The sequence below is a fragment of the Triturus cristatus genome, chromosome 5_1 (genome assembly GCF_964204655.1).
Source record: "Triturus cristatus chromosome 5_1, aTriCri1.1, whole genome shotgun sequence".
Taxonomy (NCBI): domain Eukaryota; kingdom Metazoa; phylum Chordata; class Amphibia; order Caudata; family Salamandridae; genus Triturus; species Triturus cristatus.
In genome coordinates, this window is record NC_140587.1 from 528,096,620 (window position 1) to 528,122,038 (window position 25,419).

The 25,419-nt window shown below is 46.0% G+C and overlaps 1 protein-coding gene across 4 annotated transcripts in view; it reads right to left on the minus strand.

Moving 5' to 3' along the window:
• LOC146831152 (uncharacterized) overlaps positions 1-25,419 on the minus strand; it is a 1,851,363-nt gene that overhangs the window by 1,352,829 nt on the left and 473,115 nt on the right. For all 4 annotated transcript variants that reach the window (XM_085605390.1, XM_085605389.1, XM_085605391.1 and 1 more), the window contains one exon: positions 19,540-19,686. In XM_085605390.1, the coding sequence (XP_085461516.1) occupies positions 19,540-19,686 (147 nt within the window). The remainder of the gene's footprint in view (positions 1-19,539; positions 19,687-25,419) is intronic.

Consider the following 25,419-nt stretch of genomic DNA (forward strand, 5'->3'; position numbering starts at 1 on the left):
TGTCTTAGATTATTAATCATCACTAATCAAAGCACTAACATCTGAACTAGGATAGAGACTAGTTAGTATAAAATCCTAACTTCAAGAGATAACACCAATTAATGAATTAAAAAAAAATCTAAATGACAAATATGTCATCATGTTTATTTTTTATTTTATTTACTTTATTGATGGGAATAATTTGTATAATGTCTTTTGTAGTGACGATACACCAGATGGCCTTACAAATCATATCTAAATCTTTTTTGAGTCAGTTGACAGATAAATTGTCTATATCAAGTGTTATACAACATATACAAATATGTAGTTCAGGATATACCGATTTGGTTTCTTTTTCTAATGGCTAATGTAAAGTCAATGACTTATTATTCTTCTGTGTTAAGAAACCTGGCTGGGATGTGCATTAGTCCCAAATAAGGTATTTTGGGGTCATAAAATCATGAGCTGCCTGTGACGTTTGATGTGCAACAAACTAACCAAACAAAACAGTGAAATAAACTTTCAATCCAAACTAATCCTATGGTTAAGGAGTTCAGGAAATAATAAAGACCAAATTCAGGTCCTGATTTAGATCTTGGTGGATTAGATCCCGCCGTCCCTTTTTCAGCAGACTTCCCGTCCTCTGACCTGGGAGTACGCCTGCTGTATTTAGATGTTGGCTGGTCCATAGGTGAAAGACCGCTAGATTCCTGCTGACACCGCCAGGAATTCTCAACCACATCGACAGAGGTATAGGCAGAAGCGGCTGTCGCAAGGACTCCAGCCCAGATTCCTGCCGTCCCGATTACAATGCGCCTTTCTGCCGTGGCAACTGTGACATCACTCCCTCCTCGGCGGAATCGAAGGAAACGAGGTTAAAACATACCTTTATTTCTGCTTCCCACTTCCGTTTCCATCTTCTACCAGTGATGCGAAAAAACTTGGTTGCTGCAGAGATCTACGGTAGGCTACTTGCAAAATTGTCCTATGTATCGTGTATTGACAATTGCTGTAGCCTCATGTACTTCTGCCTTGCTCTTACATGCAACATTTTTCTTAGGTGTAGCGCAGCAGTGTTCATTTTCCTACTCCTCAAGGTAAAATGATCACACTTGTATTGACACTTAAAAAAAACAAATGTTGTTGTGGTGCTTGTGGTGCCTGTGGGTATACATTTAATAGTGTGTGTACGTTGTTTGTGTGGCAAGTAATACGTACCAAAAGAGACATAACACCTTACCTACATATACATTATTACATATACACAGCATATATGTGTAGTAAGATAATAATGAGTCGCACTTTCTTGTCTCCTCCCCTCCATGGTCTCACTCTGTCAGGACTCTGTCACCAGGACACTGCCATCACAACAGAAGCCTCTAAATCTGCTCGGCGCAAACTCGCTGGCATGCTGACTGTTAGTCAGCACAAAAGACCACTCCCGTGCGGTCTCCTGTCTATTGCCGCAACATCTAAATACAGCAGACAGAATTCCGTCAGCGTGACGGAATACTTGGGACCACTGCTGCGGTGGGATGCTGGTAGTCCCGCCAAGATCTAAATAAGGCCTTCAATTCTTATTAGGGAAAAGGTGCACCACAAATGTTAAGTTTAGTTAATATCCTCAAAATGTCCAGACATGGATGCCTTACAAAGGCCTATGAAACACACAGTCAATCCACGAGTTCACACATTTTTATACATGTTGAAGTGTGGACAGTTAATGATTTTACCAGCAGACTTAGAAATAGTTTCAGAGGAAAAATTATTTCAGAGGTTCAAACCAGGAGGCTGTATCTAGGAGGCTGTATCTAGCAAGGAAGTATAAGCATCAGCATTTGGGATTAAAAAGGTCACTGGACAGACTTTGCTGAAAAATACTCTAGGTAAGCACTGCACCAAGCCAAAGTGTTTTGATCTTCTTTGTTCAGGTGCCACATCATCCCCTTCAGCCTCAGAAGCCCTGTGTGTGTGCATATTCTGGTGTTATTCTGAAAATTATGAAAAAGCAGTTAAACACTCACCCATGTGGCTGCAGGGCTCTCTAAAGGCTAGACAAATCGCCACAAAGGTGCCCCTATTACTTATCCTGACAACTAGGAATTCTTCCAAGGGACAGCAAGAGCCTTCTGTTCCAGAACATTTCAGATAAAGGGACATCCATGATCAATAGGTAGGATTCACAGCAGGAGCAATATCCCACAGCAGAACAAGACTCAAATGAACAGAAGAGTCTCTCCTCATAAGACTGACTTCCTTGCAAACAGAGAATAATAAAGAGGCCCCATGCATGGATCCTTTGTATGTGTGTTTGCAGAATATGCACTGGCATATCTTAATTATTTTCTGTTCCCAGCCCAGATGCTTGATCAGACTCAAAATCACCCATTGCTGTATATTGTACTCAGAACTAAACTATTAAAATGATTTCAGATTTAAATCCCATACATTTTCAGAAGCTAGCTTTCTAGCAGCCACTCAGAAATGAAAATGAATCATCAGAATGCAATTTAGGACATGTGAAGATGGAGGCGGAAGCATAGCAACAAATGTTACAAAAATGTAATCTAAAAATTGGCTTATGGGACAATACTAGAAATGAACAGCCACATAACCTAAGTACAAACGCGATCAACCGGGTATTACCCTGTGCACCACAGCTAATGAATACTATGCTCATTATCCATATTGGCTTACCCACCCTAAGGAAGATAATCCTCGTTACTATTAAGGTGTTATGGGAGGCAGCCTTTTACCCTGGCCAAAAATGTATGAATGGCAAGTGTGGGAGCAGAAGTAGGGGCTACATCCAGCTCAGAGCTGAAGGAGTCCTCCTTAACCAGTCTTTAGCTTTACCCTACCTATTTGGGTTTACAACTTAATGAATGGCTGTAGGTTTGTGTTAGACCTGGTACCATTGGCGTGAGTCTCCCTTCCATTTTTACTGATTGCCTCCTCTGTTTTTGATATGTTTTGCTGGTTTAGATGCTTTGGGCACTGTGCCACTGCCATTCAGTGCCACAGTGCAAGTGCTCCCTATGTTAAATTGATGTATCGATTAGTGGCTCCATGATTGGGTTATTTGATTTACTTGTCAGACCCTAGTACAGTGCACCATGTGTGCCCAGGGCTTGTAAATCAAATGCTGCTGGTGGGCTTGAAGCACTGGTTGTGCCACCCACAGAAGCAGCTTGTAAAGTGTGTCTCAGGTCTGCCATTGCAGAGCCTATGTGCAGTCTGGTACTGCCATGCTGACTGACCAAGTGCACCCACTTGCCAGTCCCTAAACCTTCCCTTATCTTCATACCAGACACCCCTATGGTAGACCCAAGGGCAGGGTGCATTGTAAGTATAAGGTAGGACATGCCCTGGTGTGTGTGGCATGTCCTAATAGTGAATTACAGCCATTTTCGTTTTTCACTATTGCAAGGCTACCTGTTCTCCATAGACCAGAATGGGCAGTTTGATTAATACATCTTATAATCCTAACTGACTCAGAGGACATGGTAGAAATTCGAATTTAGTATGCCTGAACTCAGAATGATGAAAAACATCTTTTAGTGAAGTTGGTTTTAACATTCTGTGTTTGAAAATACCACTTTTAGAAAGTAGGTATTTTCTTGCTTAACTGTCCAAGCCTGCCTCTGCTATGTTGTGTATTGTGTGTCTGGAGTTTGAGTGACAGGGCTGGGGAATTCCAGGAGACAGGATGAGGTGTCCCAGTGGTGAATAGAGAGATCTGCATCTAGATGGGTGGGAGGAGTTGCACCTGGGACCTGAATAAGGCTGTGCCTTCCCTCCACAATGCTGGCTCCACCTCCTGTGGTGTGTCTGATGTCTCTGCCCTGCACTCTGAAAGGAAAGAAGGAGTCAGGTAAACAAAGTGCTCCAGGACTGACCAGAACCGGTTTGGACAAGGCAAAGGCCCCTCTACCTCCAGAGGACAAAGGATTTTGGGGTATAAGTAGTGGGACCCTGATCCCAAGAAATTAGAAAAACTTCTGGAACAACAAGAAGAAACCTCTGCCAAGGAGAAGAACCAAAGGAAGCTGTAGGAGTGGACTGCCCCCCTTCCCAGTGTGATGTGTTGCTTGGTTGGCCTACAGTGGTGTCTTCAGTGCCAAGGAGAGGAGAAGGAACTTTGTGTGTACTTCATCATCTTGCAGAATACTTCTCCAAGGGCTTGAACTTGTGCTTGCCTCCTTCTGAAGTCTCAGGGACAACAGACTTCACCACCAGCTCCCCTCTGAATGTCCTTGCTGGGAATACTAGCTGCAGAAGCCTGCGTTCGCTGGGAGCTGGAAGCGCGACGCAACGAGTAGGAGCATGTCGCCGCCGCAGCTGTAGTCATCGCATCACCGGAGAAGCGTGCCTTCGTTGCAGCTGTCTGCTGTTGCATCACCGGAGAAGCGCGTCGCAACCGTGAGGGTCGCCGTCGCATCAACGAAGAAGCGTGTCGCAGGGCCTGTTGCTGCTCCAAAGTACGAGAGTCATCGCAAGGCTGCCAGGGCGTGTCGCATCGTCTCAACGTCATCGCATCAAGGGCTCCATCTTATCGCATCGGATTGTCGCATCGCATTGAGGCGCCATCTTGCCGCATCGCAACCGGGCTGCAGCACGAGAATCTACGCATCACCTCCTCTCCAGTAAGGATCAAGACGCATCCCCTACTCTGCACAAGCATTGAGGCGCGACGCTTTGTCTCCCCCGAAGCAAGGAACCGACGCATCTCCAACGCTGCAAGCCTTTTGTTTATTTTGCGTTACACATCCAGGTACTTTTGTGAGAACTGTGTCGCATTTATCAACAACTGAACTAAGCTAATTCTACCATCTTGAAAGCAATTTAAAGTACGGTATTGTGGATTTTTATCGTTTGTGGTCTTGTGTTAAGTCTATATAAAGAATACTTATTTTTATAAAACCTGTGTGGTGTTCATCTGTAGTGTTTTCACTGTATTACTGTATGTGTTCACAAATGCTTAACACACTGCCTCTGAGATAAGCCTGTCTGCTCGTGCCAACCTACCAAGGGGGTGAGCAGGGGTTATCCAGTCGTGTAATCCCCTTTCCCTGACTTAGAAGCAAGGGTCCCTATTTGGTCAAAGGTACCTACCTCTGTAAACTAGAGACCCCCAGTTCTAACAGTTTGGACCCCAAATGTTTCTTGGCACTATGGCTATAAATACTTTCAACAGAGACTGCAACAGAGGTTAACAGATGTGGTGAAAAGCCTGGTTCTTAGGTTCCTATGGAATGAGGAATGATTAAATTGAAAATTGTTTCCTTTTCCCACCCTCCACATGTAGACCCATATTTAGGCCTGGGAGGAGACATTGCCAGCACAATACTTGAGTCATTGCACATCTGCTTCTAAGACATAATATCAAGGTAAAAAATCTTCAGATTCAAAAATAGTAAGGGTAAAAATACTGTGGACAAAAATACCTTCTTTACTTATAAATTAAACTATATAAATATCAACATTATACGAGTGTATATATTTTAATAATATTTAACATCTTAACATCTTAGTAACTTGAAAAAAGGAAGTAACTTAAAAAAAGTAGGCATGTGAAAAGATATGTGTACACACACACACACACATATATATATATATAGAAAATAGAAAATAAATACATGTAATACATTTTAAAAACAAAAGAAATATAATGCATAGTTAAAAAGAAATAACATCTTTAATTAAAATATTAAATTAAATAAAATAGTTATTAAATAATTAAGATTATATTTAAAAACACCAAGTCAAATAAGAGAGGGGGGACCAGGAGCTTGTTAATGGTCCAGTGCCCGTGCTCCGCAAGGTTAGTGAAGTAATCAAAAGGGGGGGCACTGTTCCAGAGTGAGTGTTGCAGAGAGTCAACCCACACTACAAAGTAAGAGGAAAGAGGAATGGAGAAGGGGGAATAAGGGTACTAGGTCAGGGACTTTGTGATAGAGGTGGGGATAGACACAGATTGTCTCTTGTTGCCCTCACATATCCCGGGGGATGCCATGCTTCATCAGTTGCTCCTCGTCGGGCCGGCGGTGCAATGCTCTACGGGTCCCCCAAAGGGTCTCTTGGGTGGAGATCTTTTTAGAGAACTGCCGATGGGTGCATGTGGGTGTGTGGGTAAAAGTCCTCTGTGAAGGGTGAAAGTTGTGTGTGCAGTGCATATTAAAACTACCTAAGGGTTGCCAAAAGAAGAGTTTTAAGGATGAGGTACCCTTGGCAGGATAAAATACCCGTAGGTTGAGAGTTACCAGCAGAAGCGCAATGTGCCCGGTTAACTATATTGAGGTCGACATGTTTCACGCCTATGTTGGTCTAAGAGATCCCTGGCGTTTCAGCAGGACCAGAAGTGAAGGTGGTGTTAAGTGAGTGCACAGAAGTATTAGTATAAGAGGGGTACCATTGGCCCTCTCACAAATCAAGGGGGAAAGAAACCGCCTCCTAAACTATTTGGGGGTAGCGGCTATGACTAGTGAGTTTGGTATGCCCTCTTGATCATGACCTGGAAGGTATAGGGAGAGAAAGAAAAGGGGGGAGACAAAAACACAAGGCTCAAGTATATTGTCAAGAGAACTTGTGATGTGGCCTCCCAGTAATAAATTGACCAGGAGTCGTATCTCGTTAGAATATTGTGAGACAGGACGAGTAGGTTGCAAGTAGAAAGACCATCCACTGGGGTGTGGCCTGCGTCACCATCAGTTAGGAGCTCGATAGGAAGGGTGGGGGGCCATCGGCCAAGGCACAAAGTTTGGCGCCCCTTCCCATGCACCCCCGGCCAAAGCCATGACAGCAGGTTGCCACCCGGTGTAGGTGGTAGAATGCTTAGTAAAGTGCGACAATCAAGGTTGTGCGCTTCGCCTCAAAACCGCACTCAGCTCGACTGTGGTGCTGCGGATAGTGAAGGAGAATCGGTAAGCGTGTCCCTGCACTGCCCCTATTACATAATGCCAAGGCACGTTCAAGCTCAAAATGCATATGTATTGGGCTGTATCCGTGCTTATCTAAAGTGGGAGCTAACTATGCTCCGTGAGCTTGAGGCGTAGGATGCCCGCACCTACTTGGGCTGTGGGTGCAGAACGGCGGTGAGAGGGAGCAGAAAGGGAAGAGAGAGGTGTGTGCACAACACACGATCAATATCGTTGCACAAACAGTACATAGTCTTACTTCGGACGTAGTTGTTTCAGCGCGATCATTGAGTACTCACGGTTTAGCTTGGGTGTTGGCACATGAAGCCTGCCCCGTCCAGACGCCAGCTCGTAGGTGGTGGACTGGGGGAAACTGGCCATAATTTAAGTGCTTGATGAGTATCACGTAGGAGGTGCCTGCTTCCGGAATGCCCTGTCATGCCCTGTTATACTCAGGTAGAGTGCGCCTGCGTGTGTCTGGCGATGCTGAGGTACTATAGCACGCATGCGTGTCAAGTGGCTAACAGGAACTGCGCACGCGCGTCAGAGCGTGAGGGGAGAAGAGGGAAGGGAAAGTTCTCCCAATGTGTGCTGTGTGGGCGTCTCAGTCCAAAGAGAGGCAATGTCATGCGCTAGGATCATTAATGGGCATATACTGTGTAGGTATGCGGTAAAGTGAACACAGTGATAGCACGAGTCTACATCTCGTAACCCACCCTCCTCAACGTACGTCAAAGCATAGTTGGTGGATACACAAAAGAACTGGAGGGGAGGGGGAGCTGGGGCACGTGGGCGGGGTGCAAACAGAGGTCGTGTCACCCGCCCTGGTATAGGTTACTCAAGGGTGGTAGTTCGGGGTTATTAGAGGCCAGAGACCCCGTGTGTCAAAATGCAGAGGCAAAAAGTATAATGCAGTAGGTGCCAGTCGAGCACAGTGTGTAAACAGAGGTCATGTCACCCGCCCTGGCATAGGTTACTGAAGGGTGGTAGTACGGGGTTATTAGAGGACGGAGACCCTGTGTGTCAAAGTGCAGAGGCAAGGAGCATAATGCAGTAGGTGCCAGTTGAGCACATTGTGGATTTTATGGGTACGCGGTACCACGATTATGTGGTCTGACAGTGCGTCTGCCAAGCTGAAAGGTTGGCATGTTATGAGGTAGTCAATAGAATGGTGGAGCGGCTCATTGGTATAGTCAGGCTGCAACGCCCAGTTGGTTGTCGTATCAGGGTAATACGGTAAAGGCCCACAAGGGAGGGGTAGTTGTGGGGTTACAACTCCGACCAAGGGATTTCATCGTTCAGGCCCTGTGTATTGGTGTGAAGGCGGTGGACCCACCGTTGTTCGCGTCTAAAGAGGGAGTCACTGTTCCATCCTGGGTTGGCCTCTAGGATAGTCCACTGGATGGCTTCACACGAGTGGCCTTTTTCTAAGAAGTGGTTTGTAAGTTTGGTAGCTGTGCGGGCTCGTCTCACGGTGCTCTTATGTTCGCTGATCCTTTACTTTAGTGCTCTAGTAGTCATTCCAACATAGTACAGGGTACAAGGGCATGCATGAGATAAACACAGTTGGTCGTGTTACAATTAGTATGTTTCCATTGTTCCCATAGAAAATTCCCCAGTTGTAGTGACTTTGTATGTCGCGTGGAAGAGCATGCCCCACATGTGCCACATGGGTAGTGTCCTGTGACCGCTGGGAGGTTCCACAGGGTGGTTTCCTTGACTGCCTGCGGTGTTCGCGGGCATGTGTTCACAAGTTGATCGCGTAGGTTTTCAGTTCTCTTGAAGGCAAAACAAGGTGGTTGGATACCCAGTGTGTCACTGTTGAGGATCCTCCAGTTCCGGTGAATTATCTTTTTAATTTGTTTGAATACAGGGGTGAAGGTAGTGACGCAGGTTATGAGGTCATTGGTTTTGGGTTCCCTCGTCTCCAGTAGTCCTTCTCGTGTGTTGTTCCTAGCCCGCTTTCTGGCTTTTCTGAGCACCTGCCCAGGGTAGTGTCTCTCCGCGAGGTTTTCTGCCAGGCGGTTGGCTTGGGACTCAAACTCATGTACCCTGCTAGAGTTACGTCTGATTCTCAGGAATTGGCTGTAGGGTAGATTCTCTCTCCGTGCTTTGGGATGATAACTCTTAAAGCTAAGGAGGCTGTTGCAGTCTGTGCTTTTCCTATAGGTAGTGGTATGCAGTACTCCATTCTCGAGGCTGATCAGTAGGTCCAAGAAGGGGATCTCCTTCTTACTGGCCGTCATGGTAAAACGTAGGTGAGGGTCCTGGTTGTTGATCCATTCGTTAAATTTCTTAGCCGCTGTCTCCGGCCCCCTCCAAAGGATCAGGATATCGTCAATGTAACGTTTCCAGGTTACGAGGTTCTCGTGGAAGGGGTTCGTGTTGTTGAAGATATGGGCAGCTTCAAAATGGGGCATGTACAGGCCTGCCAGGCTCGGGGTAAAGGTACTCCCCATACTGGTGCCCTGTACCTGATGGTACGTGGTGGTCTTGTACATGAAGAAGTTGTTAGTTAGGGCCACTGGAATGAGGGCTGTGATGAAATCCGCCGGGGTGTTGGTGGGGAGTTCTGACTCTCGCAAGAGGTTACTGACGACTTCGATGGTGGCATCCTGGGGAATGTTCGTATATAATGCCTCTACATTGAGTGTGAGCAGTAAGTTAATGTCCTCCGTATTCTCGTCGTTGATAACTTGAATCAGGTTTAGGACATCCCGGGTATCTTTGAGGTATGCTGGTGTTGATTGGACCAGGGGGCGTAAAAAGAAGTCGCTGAATTGACTGAGAGGTTCCAGGAGCAAACTGATGCCTGATACTATGGGACGGCCAGGGCAGGTGGTGACTCCCTTGTGAATCTTAGGGAGAAGGTAAAAGTAAGGCATCCTGGGCGTTTCATTCACAAGGAATGCTGCTTCTTTGGCTGTGATCCAACCTTCCGTGGACGCTTCATTCACCATGATGCGGATGTGTCCTAGGAAACGTGTGGTGGGATCAGTCTCCAGTATTTCATAATACTCGGTGTTGTTGAGCTGGTGGGTGCATTCCTGCTCATAATCCTCGATGTTGAGAATCACTGTGGCGCCCCCTTTATCTGCGGGTTTGATAATGATCGTGGTGTCATTTCTTAAAGAGTTGACGGCATCGCGTAGATTGTCAGACATATTGATATGGGTGGTAGGAGGTTTCAAGAGATTGGCCTCCTTGAGGACTGCCTTCTCAAAGGTGAGGACCTCGTTCGGGACCATGCCCGCCGTGGGTGTAAATCTGGAGGGCGGTCTCAGTCCTGTGTCGTCCTGTTCTGGTGTGGTCATATCCTTGAAGAAGGCCCTGAGTCTGACTTTACGGAAGAGTTGGTGCAATTCTTCGTTCAGCCTGAAGTTGTCTGTGGGCACAAATCCTAATCCCATTTCAAGTGCTGTGGTCTCATCCGGATTGAGTACCCTGGATGAAAGGTTGACAATCAGTTTCTTAGGTGCGTCATGCTCCTTGTCGTTCTCTGCTGATTTTCCGTGTCCTGCCATTGGACCTGTTTGTTCCCTCTTCTTCTTCCTCTGCCTCTGCTCCTGCCTCTGTTCTGAAAAGGAGGAGGGGGGTTATGGAAAAAAGGTTGTTGGAACCCTGGTTGAGGTACGTTATATGGAGGGTACCACATTGGTCCTGGTTGCGGATAGGGTTGGACTGGGTATCCGTACATCGGTGGCATCGCAGGGGGTGGTAGGAGACCTTGTTGGTTGGAGCGTCTGCCCCAGCTCTGATTGTGGAGTTGCTGTTGGAAGAGTGTCCTGATTGGTTGGATGTAGATGAGCCATCGTCTGACAGGACATCAGTATCTGCAGATTAGAAGTCGTCTTTAGTGTATGTTATGTTATGTTATAATATTTTTAAAGCGCAAACTGTTACCCGAAGGTGTCCTGGCGCTATCTACAAAGAACCTCCTGCAAACAAGGGCACCAAAAGAACCACATATTACCCATTAAACATCCAGGTTTTTAAGGCTTTCCTAAAAGCCATGAGATCCATGCTGTTACGAAGTTGAAACGGGAGGGCATTCCAAGCTTTGGCGGCCCCCACCTGAAAGCTCCTTCCTCCCCAGCCAGTTTTTTTAAAGGCTGGAACTGCTACCAATTTAGCTCCTAGAGATCGCAGTGGTCTATTTGGAACATACCACTTAAACTGCTGCCTTAAATGTTCTGGGCCATTCTCATGAAGAGCTTTAAAAACGGTGCAAAGTGACTTAAACTGCACCCGTTTCTTAACTGGTAGCCAGTGAAGTCTTCTAATGTCACCAGAAACAGAGGCACATTTAGGTGTCCCTGTAAGTAATCTGGCTGCCGAGTTTTGAAGAAGTTGTAATCTATGCAACAAGCGCTCCTGGATATTACAATAAAGGCTGTTGCAATAATCCAGACTGGTCATAGTCAATGCAGTCACTATAGTGCGTTGATTCTCCTTGGGAAGATACTGTAAAATTTTCTTACAGGATCTCCCGAGACAACTGAATTGACTTCATCTTCAAACTGGAGCCTATCATCAATCAAGACTCCCAGATCCTTTACTTTCCTGGAGGGGGTTGGAAGTGAGCCCAGTGAAACCGGCCACCAACTTGGGGTCCAGAACTTAGGATCATTCCCAAACAAGATGACCTCTGTCTTGCTTGAGTTAAGTTTTAAACAGTTCTGGGCCATCCATAAACCCACTGCGTCCATGCAATCATGAAAACGTAATTCTGTCCTCCTCTCTTGCCCTGGTTGCAGAGACACCACGATCTGGGTGTCATCTGCATAAGATGTAAGATCGAATCCAAATGACCTGATTAAAGGGGCAAGAGAGGACACATAAACGTTAAACAGTGTTGGACTAAGCGAGAAACCTTGAGGAACCCCGCATGGCAGTGAAAGCGGTTTAGAACAGAAAGTGCCGAGAGACACTGTCTGTTTTCTGTCTGAAAGGAAGGACTTCAAGAGTCCCCATGCTTTTCCTTGTACTCCACATTCCCACAACCGGTCCATCAAAAAATCGTGATGGACCGTATCGAAGGCCGCCGACAGATCAAGCATGATCATTGCGGCCTTACCTCCCTGATCTAAAGCAATTCCGATTTCCTCTGTAGATTTTAGCAGCGCGGACTCGGTACTATGGCCTGCTCTAAACCCATATTGAGTCCGATCCAATACTTGAGCTTCCAGTAAGTATGCGGTGAGTTGTGTATTCATACTTTTCTCAGCTAATTTAGCTGGCAGAGGGATACGTGAAATGGGTCGAAAATTAGTAGGATCCTTCGGGTTTAGGTTAGGTTTCTTAAGTAGCGGCAGGATTGATGCGGACTTCCAGGCTATCAGGAAATATCCTTGCTTAAACATGGCATTTATGATCGTGGTCAATGCAATGGTAATTGGTTCTGGGGCTAGTTTTAAGGCTGCTACTGGACATGGATCATAAGGAGAGCCAGATTTAGTGGACCTCAATAACTTATAAGTCTCACTAATAGGAAGAGGCATAAATTCATCTAGACTATGGGTAGATTTTCCCCCTATCGAATCTTTTGAGGTCTTTCTGCAGTTTTGTAATTTTTTGGTTAAGAAGATAGTCACGGTGGTCCGCTATTTCTATGATGATCTCTGCCAGACGGGTTTTGTATGCTGAGATACTAATGCCGTTTTTGAGGTCATTCTCTGCTATATTGATTTTTATTATTAGTGCTTCAGAGAGTCGTTTAGCAGTGCTGATTATCAGGATAATCCAATTGCGGGTGCATTTCCATGCTATATGAATCCACTCCCGCCTGAAGATGAGGTCCTCCAGGAAGATCCTGGGTGCAGTCCGGACCAGGAAACCACTAGGTGCTGCGTTGGCTCTGAGGTATTCTGTCATTACCGAGCCATGGAGGGCGATTTTAACTTGCAGCTTCTTGAGGGAAGCTAGCGAGTTCCAGTCACCCTGAACGCTAGTTGTGGCTGTGTTACCATCACTGTCCAGTAGTGACGGAGTTCTCAGAATTTCTGCCACAATGTCTTCGCCAAAGCTCAGGCCTAGATTGTCCCCCATGGTGGAAGTGGTCATGTCTCAGGCAGGAAAGAGGGGGTAAAAGAATAGAGATGGGGTCCCTCGGCTGATCCGCCGTGCTAAATACCAAGGCAAATAAGAGAGGATGGGACCAAGAGCTTGTTACTGGTCCAGTGCCCGTGCTCTGCAAGGTTAGTGAAGTAATCAAAGGGGGGGCAATGTTCCAGAGTGAGTGTTCCAGAGAGTCAACCCACACTACAAAGTAAGAGGAAAGAGGAATGGAGAAGGGGGAAGAAGGGTACTAGGTCAGGGACTTTGTGATAGAGGAGGGGAGAGACACAGATTTTCTGTTGTTGCCCTCACACATCCCAGGGGATGTCAAGAAACTGCCTGATTACTATAGTTAAAACATACATGACTAAAATTCTTTTTTTTTTAAGAAAGGTAAAAGTTCAAATAGATATAGAAAAAAAAAATGGTCCAAATATTTCTAAAAGTAGATACAAGTTTAAAGTAATGAAAAATATTTACGATTCTACCACCGAAAAGATACTAGGCATAAAAATGTCAAATAATTATTGAGCATTTAAACTCCAATAAAAAAAATAATAATCTAAAAATGACATTCTAACTTAAAGATAACATTTTTCAAAAAGTATTAAATTTAGAGTAATAAAATGAACTATTCTCACTCTAACCTAAGCAACAGAAGGTAAAGTATTGGACTGTGGAGGGGGTTAGACTAGCTATTCTCTATACAAATTTAAAAAAAACTAATATAACAAAATAAATACACATAAAAAGTAAGTTCGTAAAAATAATTTTAAACTAACATATTAAAAATATAAAATATTTAAAAAGATATAATAGTTAATATAACATTCAAATACATTGGAACATCAAAAGGAATATCGTAAAATATAGAAATTAAACTATTAAAAAAATAGAAAATAAAAAACAAAATCAAACATTTAGGTGCCGATTCCGATCCGTTAAAAAAATGTACCGACCGACTGGTATCCGTATTTTATTACGTACGAATCGTACAAGTCCCGTACAAACGGCGAAGTACGATTCGTACGTGCAAAATACATACGAATGACCTCGGGAAAAGTCTACGACACGTCCCCGGACAGTTTTACGTATGAGTCGTAAAACTGAAGTCCGAGCGTGTAGCGCTGGGGGTACGGTGCGTACATACGGGGGGCTGGGGGTACGGTGCGTACATACGGGGGGCTGGGGGTACGGTGCGTACATACGGGGCTAGGGGTATGCGCTGGGGGTACGGTGCGTACGTATGGGGGCTGGGGGTACGGTTCGTACATATGGGGGGCTGGGGGTACGGTGCGTACATTCGGGGGGCTGGGGGTACGGTGCATACATACGGGGGCTGGGGGTACAGTGCGTACATACGGGGGGCTGGGGGTACGGTGCGTAGATACGGGGGGCTGGGGGTACGGTGCGTACATACGGGGGGCTGGGGGTACGGTGCGTACATACGGGGGGCTGGGGGTACGGTGCGTACATACGGGGGCTGGGGGTACGGTGCGTACATATGGGGGCTGGGGGTATGGTGCGTACATATGGGGGCTGGGGTACGGTGCGTACAGACGGGGGGCTGGGGGTATGGTGCGTACATACTGGGGCTGGGGGTACGGTGCGTGCATACGGGGGGCTGGGGGTACGGTGCATACATACGGGGGGCTGGGGGTACAGTGCGTACATACGGGGGCTGGGGGTATGGAGCGTACATACAGGGGGCTGGGGGTACGGTGTGCACATACGGGGCTGGGGGTACAGTGCATTCCGGGCCCCCTTTTCCTCGTGCATCGCGGCGTACTTAGCTTTTCCGGCACTTTTTGGCTCCCGTAAAAATATAGCCGTGCGGAGTGCTGTGGGTACAAATCGTACTTGCTGGTCCATAAAATGCTGCCTGACTCCATGCGGACGTCGCGTACACGCTGTCCAGGATCAAATTGTATGTATTTTTTAGCCGCACTGTGTTTTTTACGATTCGTACGGAAATGGTATTTCTGTACGAATCGTACTTGCTGGTTTGTACGGTGGAATTCCCAGGTACTAGTCGTAGGGAGAAAACGCTCCGTACGACCATTTGTACCCGGGTTTTATAGGATCGGAATCGGCACCTTGATATTATTGAATATTTATATATATATATATATATATATATATATATATATATATATATATATATATATATATATATATATATATATTCACTTAAAAAACCATAGGTTTCACACATGTTATAGTTAGCTGGGCATTTCCCTCGTAAAAAAACAATGAAATTCCCCCGTTATAGTTAGTGCAGGCAACTATAACTCACGCGACCGCAATCCTCTGCTGATGACGTCAGATATTGCATTCCCCAGATTCCGCCTTGTATGGCGCTTTCATATACAATAATGTGTGGGGGGGAGCAAAAGCATTCCCTAGGACAGGGCATATTGTTAAACCATAGAATTAAATTTCATGACATTCACAAGAACCCCACTTCCAGACTGAATCCTAGAGTGCTTGCACAACACAGGAAATGTAGTCCTATGGTGCCCAATTATTGGTAGATTCCCCCAGGCGGGGCGGGGGAGGGGCAGGGTGGGGAAATGTAAACACCGGAATATGGATGAATGGAGGTAAGTACACTTTTAAATAAATAAAACGAATTCCTTTGCGCGCGTTCATCCATATTCCGGTGTTTACATTTCCCCACCCTGCCCCTCCCCTGCCCGACCTCACCACCCCACGGAACTCCCTCCATGGACCGCTACTGTCCCAGGCTGATACACATTCATAGTAGGCTGAAGATGAAATCGTGGGGACTCTCTGAGCCCTGGGAGAAGAAAATAGAGGACTACCACCAATTCTGAGTCGATGGTGCCCACAACTACCACACAACAATTCTGATTCTTCAAGTGGCAATGCAGCAAGTGTCATTTTCCCAATCCAACACAATGGAAGTAAAGTGAACCACTGACAAAGAGATTCTGCTATCTAATTGAATGAATCCCCACCTTTGCTCTTATATTTACATTGGAGGCCTTGGGAAACCTCTGGGTCTGTTGGTTGTTATTGTCCCCTTTTCTGCCATGGTCAAGAGTATTGTTTTAAAGTTAATATTGGTGAATTCTTATCCACCAATGTCACAGATGCACAGCTGCCACACACTAGTTGCAAAAAGGTCCACCTTATTTAAAGGTGACATCCATAATAGTTAGTGCTAATACCCTCCAGATGAGGGTTCTACTGCCATAGGTGGAGCCAGCTCAGGGCTAAAAACTGGCAACGTTGAGATGGAAATGTCCCCTGCATGGTGTACAGTCATGAGCCTTGCCCTGTGTGCCCATCTGTGAGAGTCTAGTATCCTTGTTTTCAAAATCTGGCACCAGCCTCTTGGTAATGTAGTTTGTGCATTTAGGCCTAGGACTTCCCTTAACTGATCATGGGCCTGTCCTAGGGTTCCAACATGTAGCACCGGGGTTGAAGCATATTTTGTTTTGTAGTGAGTATGGGACAAAAAGTCCTTTTTACCTGTGACATTTTAAATGGGAGCCTACTGGCTCATTCAAATAAAGTGCAACTGCTGGAGATGATCCCAGAATCCTAGGAACTAGAACCCATGAGTCTGAATGTATGCATGTGTGCTAGTGAAGTATGAGTATGAAGAATGAGTTCCTGAGTGAACCAGAGTTACACAGGCTGGTGGCTTCCATTGTGGAAGCCCCTGGCCTGTTCAAGTGCACAAGAAGGCAGTGAATTTGGCTTCCCAGACAGTGGAAGAATATTGCTGACATTCCTTAGACTGGAGGGCAGGAAACCAGGCACTGCAGTGGGAAAAGAGGCTTCCCCTTGCAAATTTGATTAGGTCCTTTCTTATAGAAGACAGCAAATCAGTCTTCCTGAGACTGATCTTTGGTGTATGGCAGAGGTGAGGGGTGAGAATGCAGTTTGTGTTGTTAGGGTATGAAGGGTCCTTTAGATGGGAAGGAGCCCTTTATCTCTCTCCTTGACTCCTATTAAGTGTGGCTGTTGATAGTCAGGTGCAGACTGCTCACAACTATTTGTACCTCTGTTTATGGTTGCTTCAGCCTGAATTTGACCCTGCTGCGAAGCGCATCACTCAAGATAAAGGGTGAGGATGGAAGACAGCTTCAGAAGACACAAGAAAAGGGACAGAACCAAACTGGTTCTTAAAGACAGACAGAGAATCCACATGCTCTGTTGGCCAAGTTTGTATAAAAGTGGTAGCTGCTGACAAGCTTGTGATTCCAGTTCCAAGTATCCCCAGAGAGTGCCCAGAGGTCCACTGCACAGCCAGGACTGCTGTTTGCTTGAAAGGAAGGGTCATTACCAAAAAGAGAGAAAGGAGGAGAAAAGAAAGGGGACACCCATACCTTCCTCCAAAATAAAACTCGCAAATCACAAAAAGGTAGGGTGCCAGTGGGAACAGAGGAGGTAAAAAAGACCCTAGTCAGAATCAATCAACTCCTACTGTATGCAGTGTGGGACAATTTAAAATGGGGAGGCCATCCTTAATGAAAGAGGATGCCTCACACACTTAGGGGCCAATTCTGGTCTTGCTCAGAATGGCTCTGAACATGATCCGAACAGAAAAAGTATGAGCCGTACGTGTGTTTTCCATCTGACTCATACAGCTGTACGAGCGAATAAGTACGATGCGAGAAACGCGAACTTGCTGACCGAATCATTTCCGGGTCCAAACCGCTCCGTACATCTCGTCCTTAAGCAAACCGTGCCATGCAATGGAGGTGATTTACGACCGAGCACGACGATGCACGATTCGGAGAGATGGATCGAGTTGGAGCATCTGCCATGTAAATACTCCGGGAAGCGGACTTCAGGGGGTCCACACCGGACCCTCCTTTACCCGTATCCTTACAAATCGATCACGGGGGGACCCTTGCATGCATGTATGGTGCGGGTGTCACAGAGGCATCCCCACTACAGGGGCCGCCTTTGTGCACAACATACCTTTTTCATCAATGGGAGCCTATGTATGCATCGTACAATAGGCTCCCATTGACTTCAATGGGGCTCCGAACGACCTGTGTCCATTAGCGCTTGTTCACATCATACTCAGGCGCTCGGAGCCCCGGAGCATGAGTCGGTTGGAAAGCCCTCCGGATCCGAAACGGACGGAGCCTTCTCCCAGCAAGATCGGAATCGGACCCTAAATAGAGTCATGCTTCATCATCGGCGTCAACTGAAGCCGGGATTAACATCTACCCTGTGGCACCCGCAGCATCCCTGCAACCATGGACGGCATGACAGTGCCAATATTAACCTTGTGAATCCACCTGTCAACAGGAAACCCAACTTGGCTCTATGTTATCAGTAAAGGAATGCGGGAGAGACTATACTGGCTACTTAGCCCTAATAAATTACTGCGCGTAAGAGGTGAAGGAGCACTGGGTCTGATCTAGAAGCTACACCACAAGAATCCCCAGTCTACAGACAGGATGAAAGATGGGGCTAAAGCCTCAACAGGGCCCGAACCTGAAGTGGATAGGCTCAGTGTAATCAGTGAGTTCTTTGATCTACCAAAGTGCAGAGGGCTTTAGTTTGATGGAGATGTTTTTTTTTTGGCTTGTACATCAATGTAGGTTATTATGCTGGTGAGGTTTTAATTAAAAAGATTGTTGACTTTTTTTGGGATTGCTTGTGGTTGGTAGTGCGATATGGCTTTGCCTCAGAAGGTGAACAGGGAAGCCTTTTAAGGAGCAGAAGTGTTGTTTACTGTGATAAGCGAGCAGGGTGTTATGGAGGAAGTTTGGATTTAGGGGTTTGAGTGATTTGTCCAGTGCAGTAGCATTGGGTTATATCAGTCAGTGGGTCCTCAGATGGAGTAGCTCTCAGGCTTGGTATAGAATACTGACATACTGACGTGAGCATCTTTTAGAACTGTGATTCTCCTCTGTGATATTTATTTGACCTTAAAATTTGAGCTAGATAAAGGGTGTAATGGGCCATTAGCTGGTACTTTGGATGGAGCCTTTAACCTATCCATCATTGATTTCCTCTGAGTAGGCATAAGTAAAGATGGTTTATGGTTGCATTGTGCTATTCAGTGGGTGCCTCCTATTTTCACCCTCAAGTTTATCAGGGAAAATCAAAAAAGGCAGTTGGGGAAGAAACATTTTGTTTTATTTTTTGTAATATTCTAATACCTATTTTGTGACCATTTCATAGGTCTGGGATATATAGGACAGAAAGCCCAAGTCCACATGATATAGAACATTTCATGATCATGTGTGTGGAGCAGGTATCAGCAGAGAAAAAGTCAGCACCAGCACCCCTGAACAGCCATCATTTTCTGCAATGCTATACGGTATAAGGAAAATGTGTCAGGCGGTGTGTTTAAAAACAAGTATTACAGAATCCCATTTTCAGATGAAAGCAACACAGTTTTGCTGTTTTTTCCCTGTTATGAGAGCAAGCCATCCCTGATCCCACTCATCTTTCTTGTGAATACAGAGAGTCAAACTACTTAAAATGCCAGCCAAACAAGGTACTATTAATTCATAAATTGAAAGGGGGTTGTTAACAAAAGTAATGGTGTAGCAGCTGCTCAAATTAGGCAGATACCATATTTTATTACCTGAAAAATAGCTTCTTTCCTTGCAAGGTGGCCATCTTTCACTTGGTGTTGTAGTGCATAAATCAACTCTTCCTTCTCTTTGATGAGATCCACAGCATCCAGGTTCTTCTGGTGAAGCAGCTCGATCAACTTTTTGTGATGCTGAATCTGGAAAAGGGTCAACGAATACCTGACGCTTAGAATATTACATTGTAGTCTTGCAGTACCACAATTATGAAGATATCAAGCAACAGAGGATCACACAGTCAAAGGAGGGGAGAATGTTAAAGTACACAAAGACATATCTGTGTTCAAGCTGTAGTATTTAATTGATGGACATCAGTAACCTTTTGTACATGAGAAAGTACAAATTAAACTAGAATGTGTGCTTTATTTCTCTCGGAAACCTAATAGCTACCCTTATTGTTGGTCAATCAATGAATGAGACTAATGTGCTACTTCATGCCAGGAGATCAGAATAGTACGCTCTAAACAATTCTAACTGCTAAGTAGACAGTATTATACTACAACATACTGGGGCATATGTACAAGGAGTTAACGCCACCGTAGCATCACTTTTTGATGTTATGGCGGCTTTTTTTAACGCCTTATTTACAAGTTGCCACTAACCTCAGTTAGCAGCAGTTTTCTGGCGAAAACGTAATTTTTTAAGATCGCCACTTCTGTTACCGGGAGTTAACGAAAATGAGATGCGAGGTTGCAAAATCTGCGGCTAACCCCACTTCACGATATTTACAAGGAATTCCTTGTATGGTGCAAAACCAAAAAAACTGCCTCCAACTGCAGTTAGAGGCCGTTTTTTAAGACCAGAAAATGGCTGGTCTTAAAAATGGTGCAAACATTTGGGGCCTCGTTTCAGAAGGTTTTGGTACTGGACAGCGCTGCAAGGAATATTGCTGCGCTGCCCTGCGACAAAATTACTGAGCAGGAATGCGCACCATCAATAAGATAGGGCGCATTCCTGGGCCTCATTCATGAAAAGTATTGCATCGCTGCAACAAAACAGCGTTGCAACACTTTTCACCACGCCCTTCTTGTGACACCATGGATGCGCTGTATTCACTGTATAGCGCTCCATGTCGCAATCAATGACAGATGCGTCTGGAATCCTGAAGTATTTGTCAGCGCTAAAGTCACGCATTGCTGCAGTTGTGTCACAAGCATGACACAACTTCAGCAATACATGGGGCCAGGCTATCCCTGTGGCACTGCGTCAACCTTACGCCTGCCATGAGACAGGTGTGAGGTACTGATGCAGTGGCATCCTACAATTGTTGCAGTGAAACCTGATGGATTTCACAGTGCCACTCCTATGAGGCTTTGTTGCGTGAGAATGCCCACCCTGCATACATCATATCTGATGCAGGTATAATGTGGCACAGGGCTTCACAAGGTCACGCATATAGATGTGTCACTTTGCAAATACGGCGCAACATGGTGCAAGAATCATGCTGCAAGTACGTCAAGGAAATGATGCACTAGGGCGTTGAAACTGTCTGAAGAGACTCATGAATAAGTCCCCCAGTCTTTTTCCCCAACACTGGCGCACAATGGCTGCCATGCACCAATGCAGGCCCCCTTGTGCCATGGTGCAAGGGTGACTGTGTTGCGGAGTTGATTGATGTTGTGGCTCCATCACTTTTCGGGACATCTGCAGGTGCTTCTGCATTAGTGGAGGGCGGGAGTGAACCAGTTGGCCTTCTTGGAGAGTTGTTTCCCGTAGGTCCTGACAGATACCACACTGGTCAGAACAAGCAAAGCAGAGAGGCTAGTCGACCCTAGCCCTGAAGAAGTTGCCGCCAATCCATATAGGCAACGAAACATGTTGGTTTTAGTGGACAGCCACACAGCACTGAATAAAAGTCTCATTTAGCCAGTGTGGTATTGCCCGGTTTTAATTGGGAGTATTTTGGGTCCTGATCAGACTCATTCTCCCTTGTCTTAGGGTCGACACCCACTTCTTTCTCCTTTTTTTCTTTGGAACATAGACACAGCTTAGATTATTAGTTCCACTTCACATTAGGTATTAGAACAGACACTAGACCTTTGGTTCACTCTTTATTTTCATTTCGGACGGCAGTTGCCGATGATGAGAAGGTGAGGTAGCGGGCGAGTACCTGTCTGCATATACCTCGTGGGGGTTCGTCTGTGAGGTACTGCCGTCCCCCTCACTTTTTTGCACCTCTTTCTTTTGAGGCATTGGAACAGATACCATATTGGATGGTTCTGGTGAATGTGAGGTTGCTTTTTCTTCCTCTGTTCTTCTCACACACAGTGGTGGGGTAACCACAGTCCTCTAGGGGAAACACTTTGCCAAACACACCTAGTTTTCAGGTATTTATATAGCCAGAGACACTAGAACTCCGTAACGACTGGGTATCAGCACCGCAAAGACGGCTAAAAAGCAAAAAGTTGTGCATTAGCCAGCACGTTGAGTAGAAAGTGTTGAGTGTGTCCCTGTGCTGAAAATAAAGATTGGTGTACGGGGTAGGTCCTTTTGTGTATAAGGGCAATTGCCGTGCCTGAATGTCTACCGCGATGGCCCAGCAACTCCACAGCACCTCCGCATCCCACTCTGGGTCCCAGACGTAGGCCCAGCGAGGTCTCCGGGCCCCAGGGACTGTACATGCTTTCAAGGTTTTTGATCCCATGGTGTTGCAAGGAGTGCACAATGAAAAGTGATGGATTGATGGTTTGGCACAGCGATGCGCCTCTTTTCATAGATGTAGCCCTGCATTTCCTCTTCCAATGGGACTCTGGCTGGTCATCCTGGTTGTTGGGGGGCTTGGAGGGGTGTTGATCTGTGCTTCACTTAGCCCTGGCTGCTCCATTCTGCATTCCATTGGGTTTACTTCCTATTTTTCATTGGTGCTGGACTTATAGGCTATAAAGTCACGTTGGGCTGACTAACGTGTGTTTTTTTGCCGCTAATGGGCCTTTCGTCAGTTTTTGCCCACTAAAATCAGAATTTGTAGCACCTTCACACTAGTGTTACCAGCAGTTTTCACTGCAGCTACCTGAAACTATCTCCATGCAGCGACGTTTTGTAAATACATCTCTACCAGGGCGATAGTTTTCGGTGATAGGCCGTGTTACAAAAACTAGCATTAGCGTTAGTTAGCGGCAGTTCTTGTACCATTGCCCCTCTGTGTTTTCATTGGCTCCTAAGCTGCCTTTGAGAATCACAGGATTTCTGGAACACCAGTCAAGTTGTGGGAAAGTTATTGATTCTTTGAGTTTAATGTGCCAGGAGGCTGAATATCGAAATCAAAAGGCTGTTCAACTCTGCTGCTTCATTGGGAACCCAAAACATTATTTATCTTTCCACGTCTTGTGTTTCCAAATAATTTGAATGGTTTTAAAATGAGCATTTTCATTCAATTTTAAATGTTAAGGTAATTACCTCATAGGTCACATAAACACATGGAGGAAAGGATGGGGCCTGAGACTGCTTTTTATTGATATGGGTTGTTTGCTTTATTAAGAAGCCTTCCCTTTGATTTTTTAAACATGCTACCCATTGATAAAGCTGTATAAAACTTATAACCATGCATGCATTTTTTATCAAACCAAAATCTTTTTTAGTATTTAAAAATTAAAGAAAATGCAATATTTAATGTTTATGCGTAGACAGCAAATATCGTCAATAGTGTACTGTCAGATGCAAACCAATAGTACAGCATAAGATAAATGAAATAACATTTATGGGGATATTCTCAAGAACGTGTGATAACTACCACAAAAGTAGCTTAACGCAAGTCTTCACATCACAGTCTATTGCGGGAAAAAACACAGTGGTAACGTGGTATTCTCAAGCCTGCGGCACCATGCGATATTTCCATGACAACGCATCAAATGACCGCATTTAAAACCAACGCAACGCCGCAAAAATACGAAACACAAAAAAAGTTGCCATGAGGCCAAGCGCGATACCAAAATCACGATAAACAGCGACAGGCCAGCAAATCCCACGCATCATGCGGGAAAATGCACAATGAAAGCAGAACAAGAAAAACACACCAAAAACAAAATAAACTGGATGCACCCGGACCGAGGGCAGAGGCCAACACGAAGCCCACAAGCCCCACAGATGACCATCAAGGAACCCCGGGGTCGGGGTAGGGCAAGGAGAAGAGGAAGACGGGGTGCAGTCTGCCGAAAACACCAGATCAGCGTCATGGAGGTGACAGAACACTACCATCAACTGAACACCAATTTGACAAACGTGAATGCAGTCAGAGTGTCGAGGAGGTCAATGGAGTAGGCCAAGAGGTGCTGGCATGATGTGGAAAGCCAAACCAAGCACAAACCCACTGCCAACAGGAAGGCAGCAATGGCTACAGGAGGTGGGAGTCCTGCGCCACAGGAGGAGCGGGAGGAAATGGAGGCCACAGCCATCAGTGTGGAGATGGTGCAAGGACTCAGGAGTACGGACATAGCACGATAGGACCTGACAACATCAACAGGGTGAGCAACGACCAGGGACTGGGGGGACGGGGGGAGATTGGCATAATGGCACCCATGCACAATGATGTGTAGCACACTGCACACCACAATGACCCAGGATCATGTCCCTGATCCCCGTGGCACACTGCAGCAAACACACATAGCAATCACAGCACATCCCAGGACAATGTGGTACAAAGTGCAACACCGACTCTGCAGAACAGAGGACACAACTCCTCCTGGCACTGGAATTGCTTACCTCTTGATTTGCGTCAGGAGGGGGATCTTTTTAGTTTCCGCCGCAAGCTCAAAACTTGGCTGTTTGTATAATTGATCAGCGGCCTTGGGGCTTTACAGTTGTGTTTTGTCACTGGTCTTTTTTCTTTTAGCGCCGGGACACTCCTGGGAGTAGCCGCGTGCTCTATAAATACCCAGTAACATTAACATTAACAACTGGCTCTGCTCATGTGCAGAAGAAGGCCAATCACATCTAACATAGCAGGAAACTGTGAGAATGAAATGTACGTGTACAAGCTCACATTCGTCATGTAGTCCAAATGTCCACTGTTTCGCATCAAATTTCAGCACCTCCCAAACAGTCACAACGTACATTGTCATACAGTCTGCATGTAAACAAGAATAATGCGCCAACATACATGTCAACACAATGTCAACATGCATCTCCCCTTCACATTGCAGAGAGACAAACAACACCTCCAGCAGAGCAGACCAGAAAACTCATCAGTGATGCCGGAGAGGACCACCACACCTCTGACACCGACACCCTACAACAGCCCATGGACATCTTTGGCAACCCACCCCCAGGAGAAGGGCAGTCAACCTACACAGAGGAGACCCCAGCCCCTACACAGACCACACAGCCGGAAGCACCCGCCACCACGGCCGGCTCCCAATACTCCATCGAGGCACCCATCGCATTCCAATGCCAGGTGTCAGAATGCCAAAAGGAGGTGGCCGAACAGGTGGTGTTGGGGTCAGAGCTCATGGAAGTCGAACTAGACCACATACATGTGTGTCTAAGTCCCATCAGGGACCACCTACACCCCACAAAGGAGACCCACACTGCAACAGAGATGCATGCATTTGCACATGTCCAGTAATGAACCACGCCCAAAGCTCCGGAATTATCATTCACACACCCATGCCGGACATCCATAAGACGGCCCAGGCCACTCCTCTTATGTATTGAGTGGGTGACGACAAAGCTACATGTCCAACGTCTTACCTGCTGCCAGCTGGGACATGGTTGCGTCCGCTGTACACAGCACAATGTAATGTCGTAGGGCCCGGGGCCCCCATGCATACATTATGACCACACGGACACACGTAGATAGTTTGTGGGACTGGCTACGGGTACGTGCGCTCAGACCCTTTATTGGCAGGGTCACATGTACAGTGACGCCTGTGCTGGAT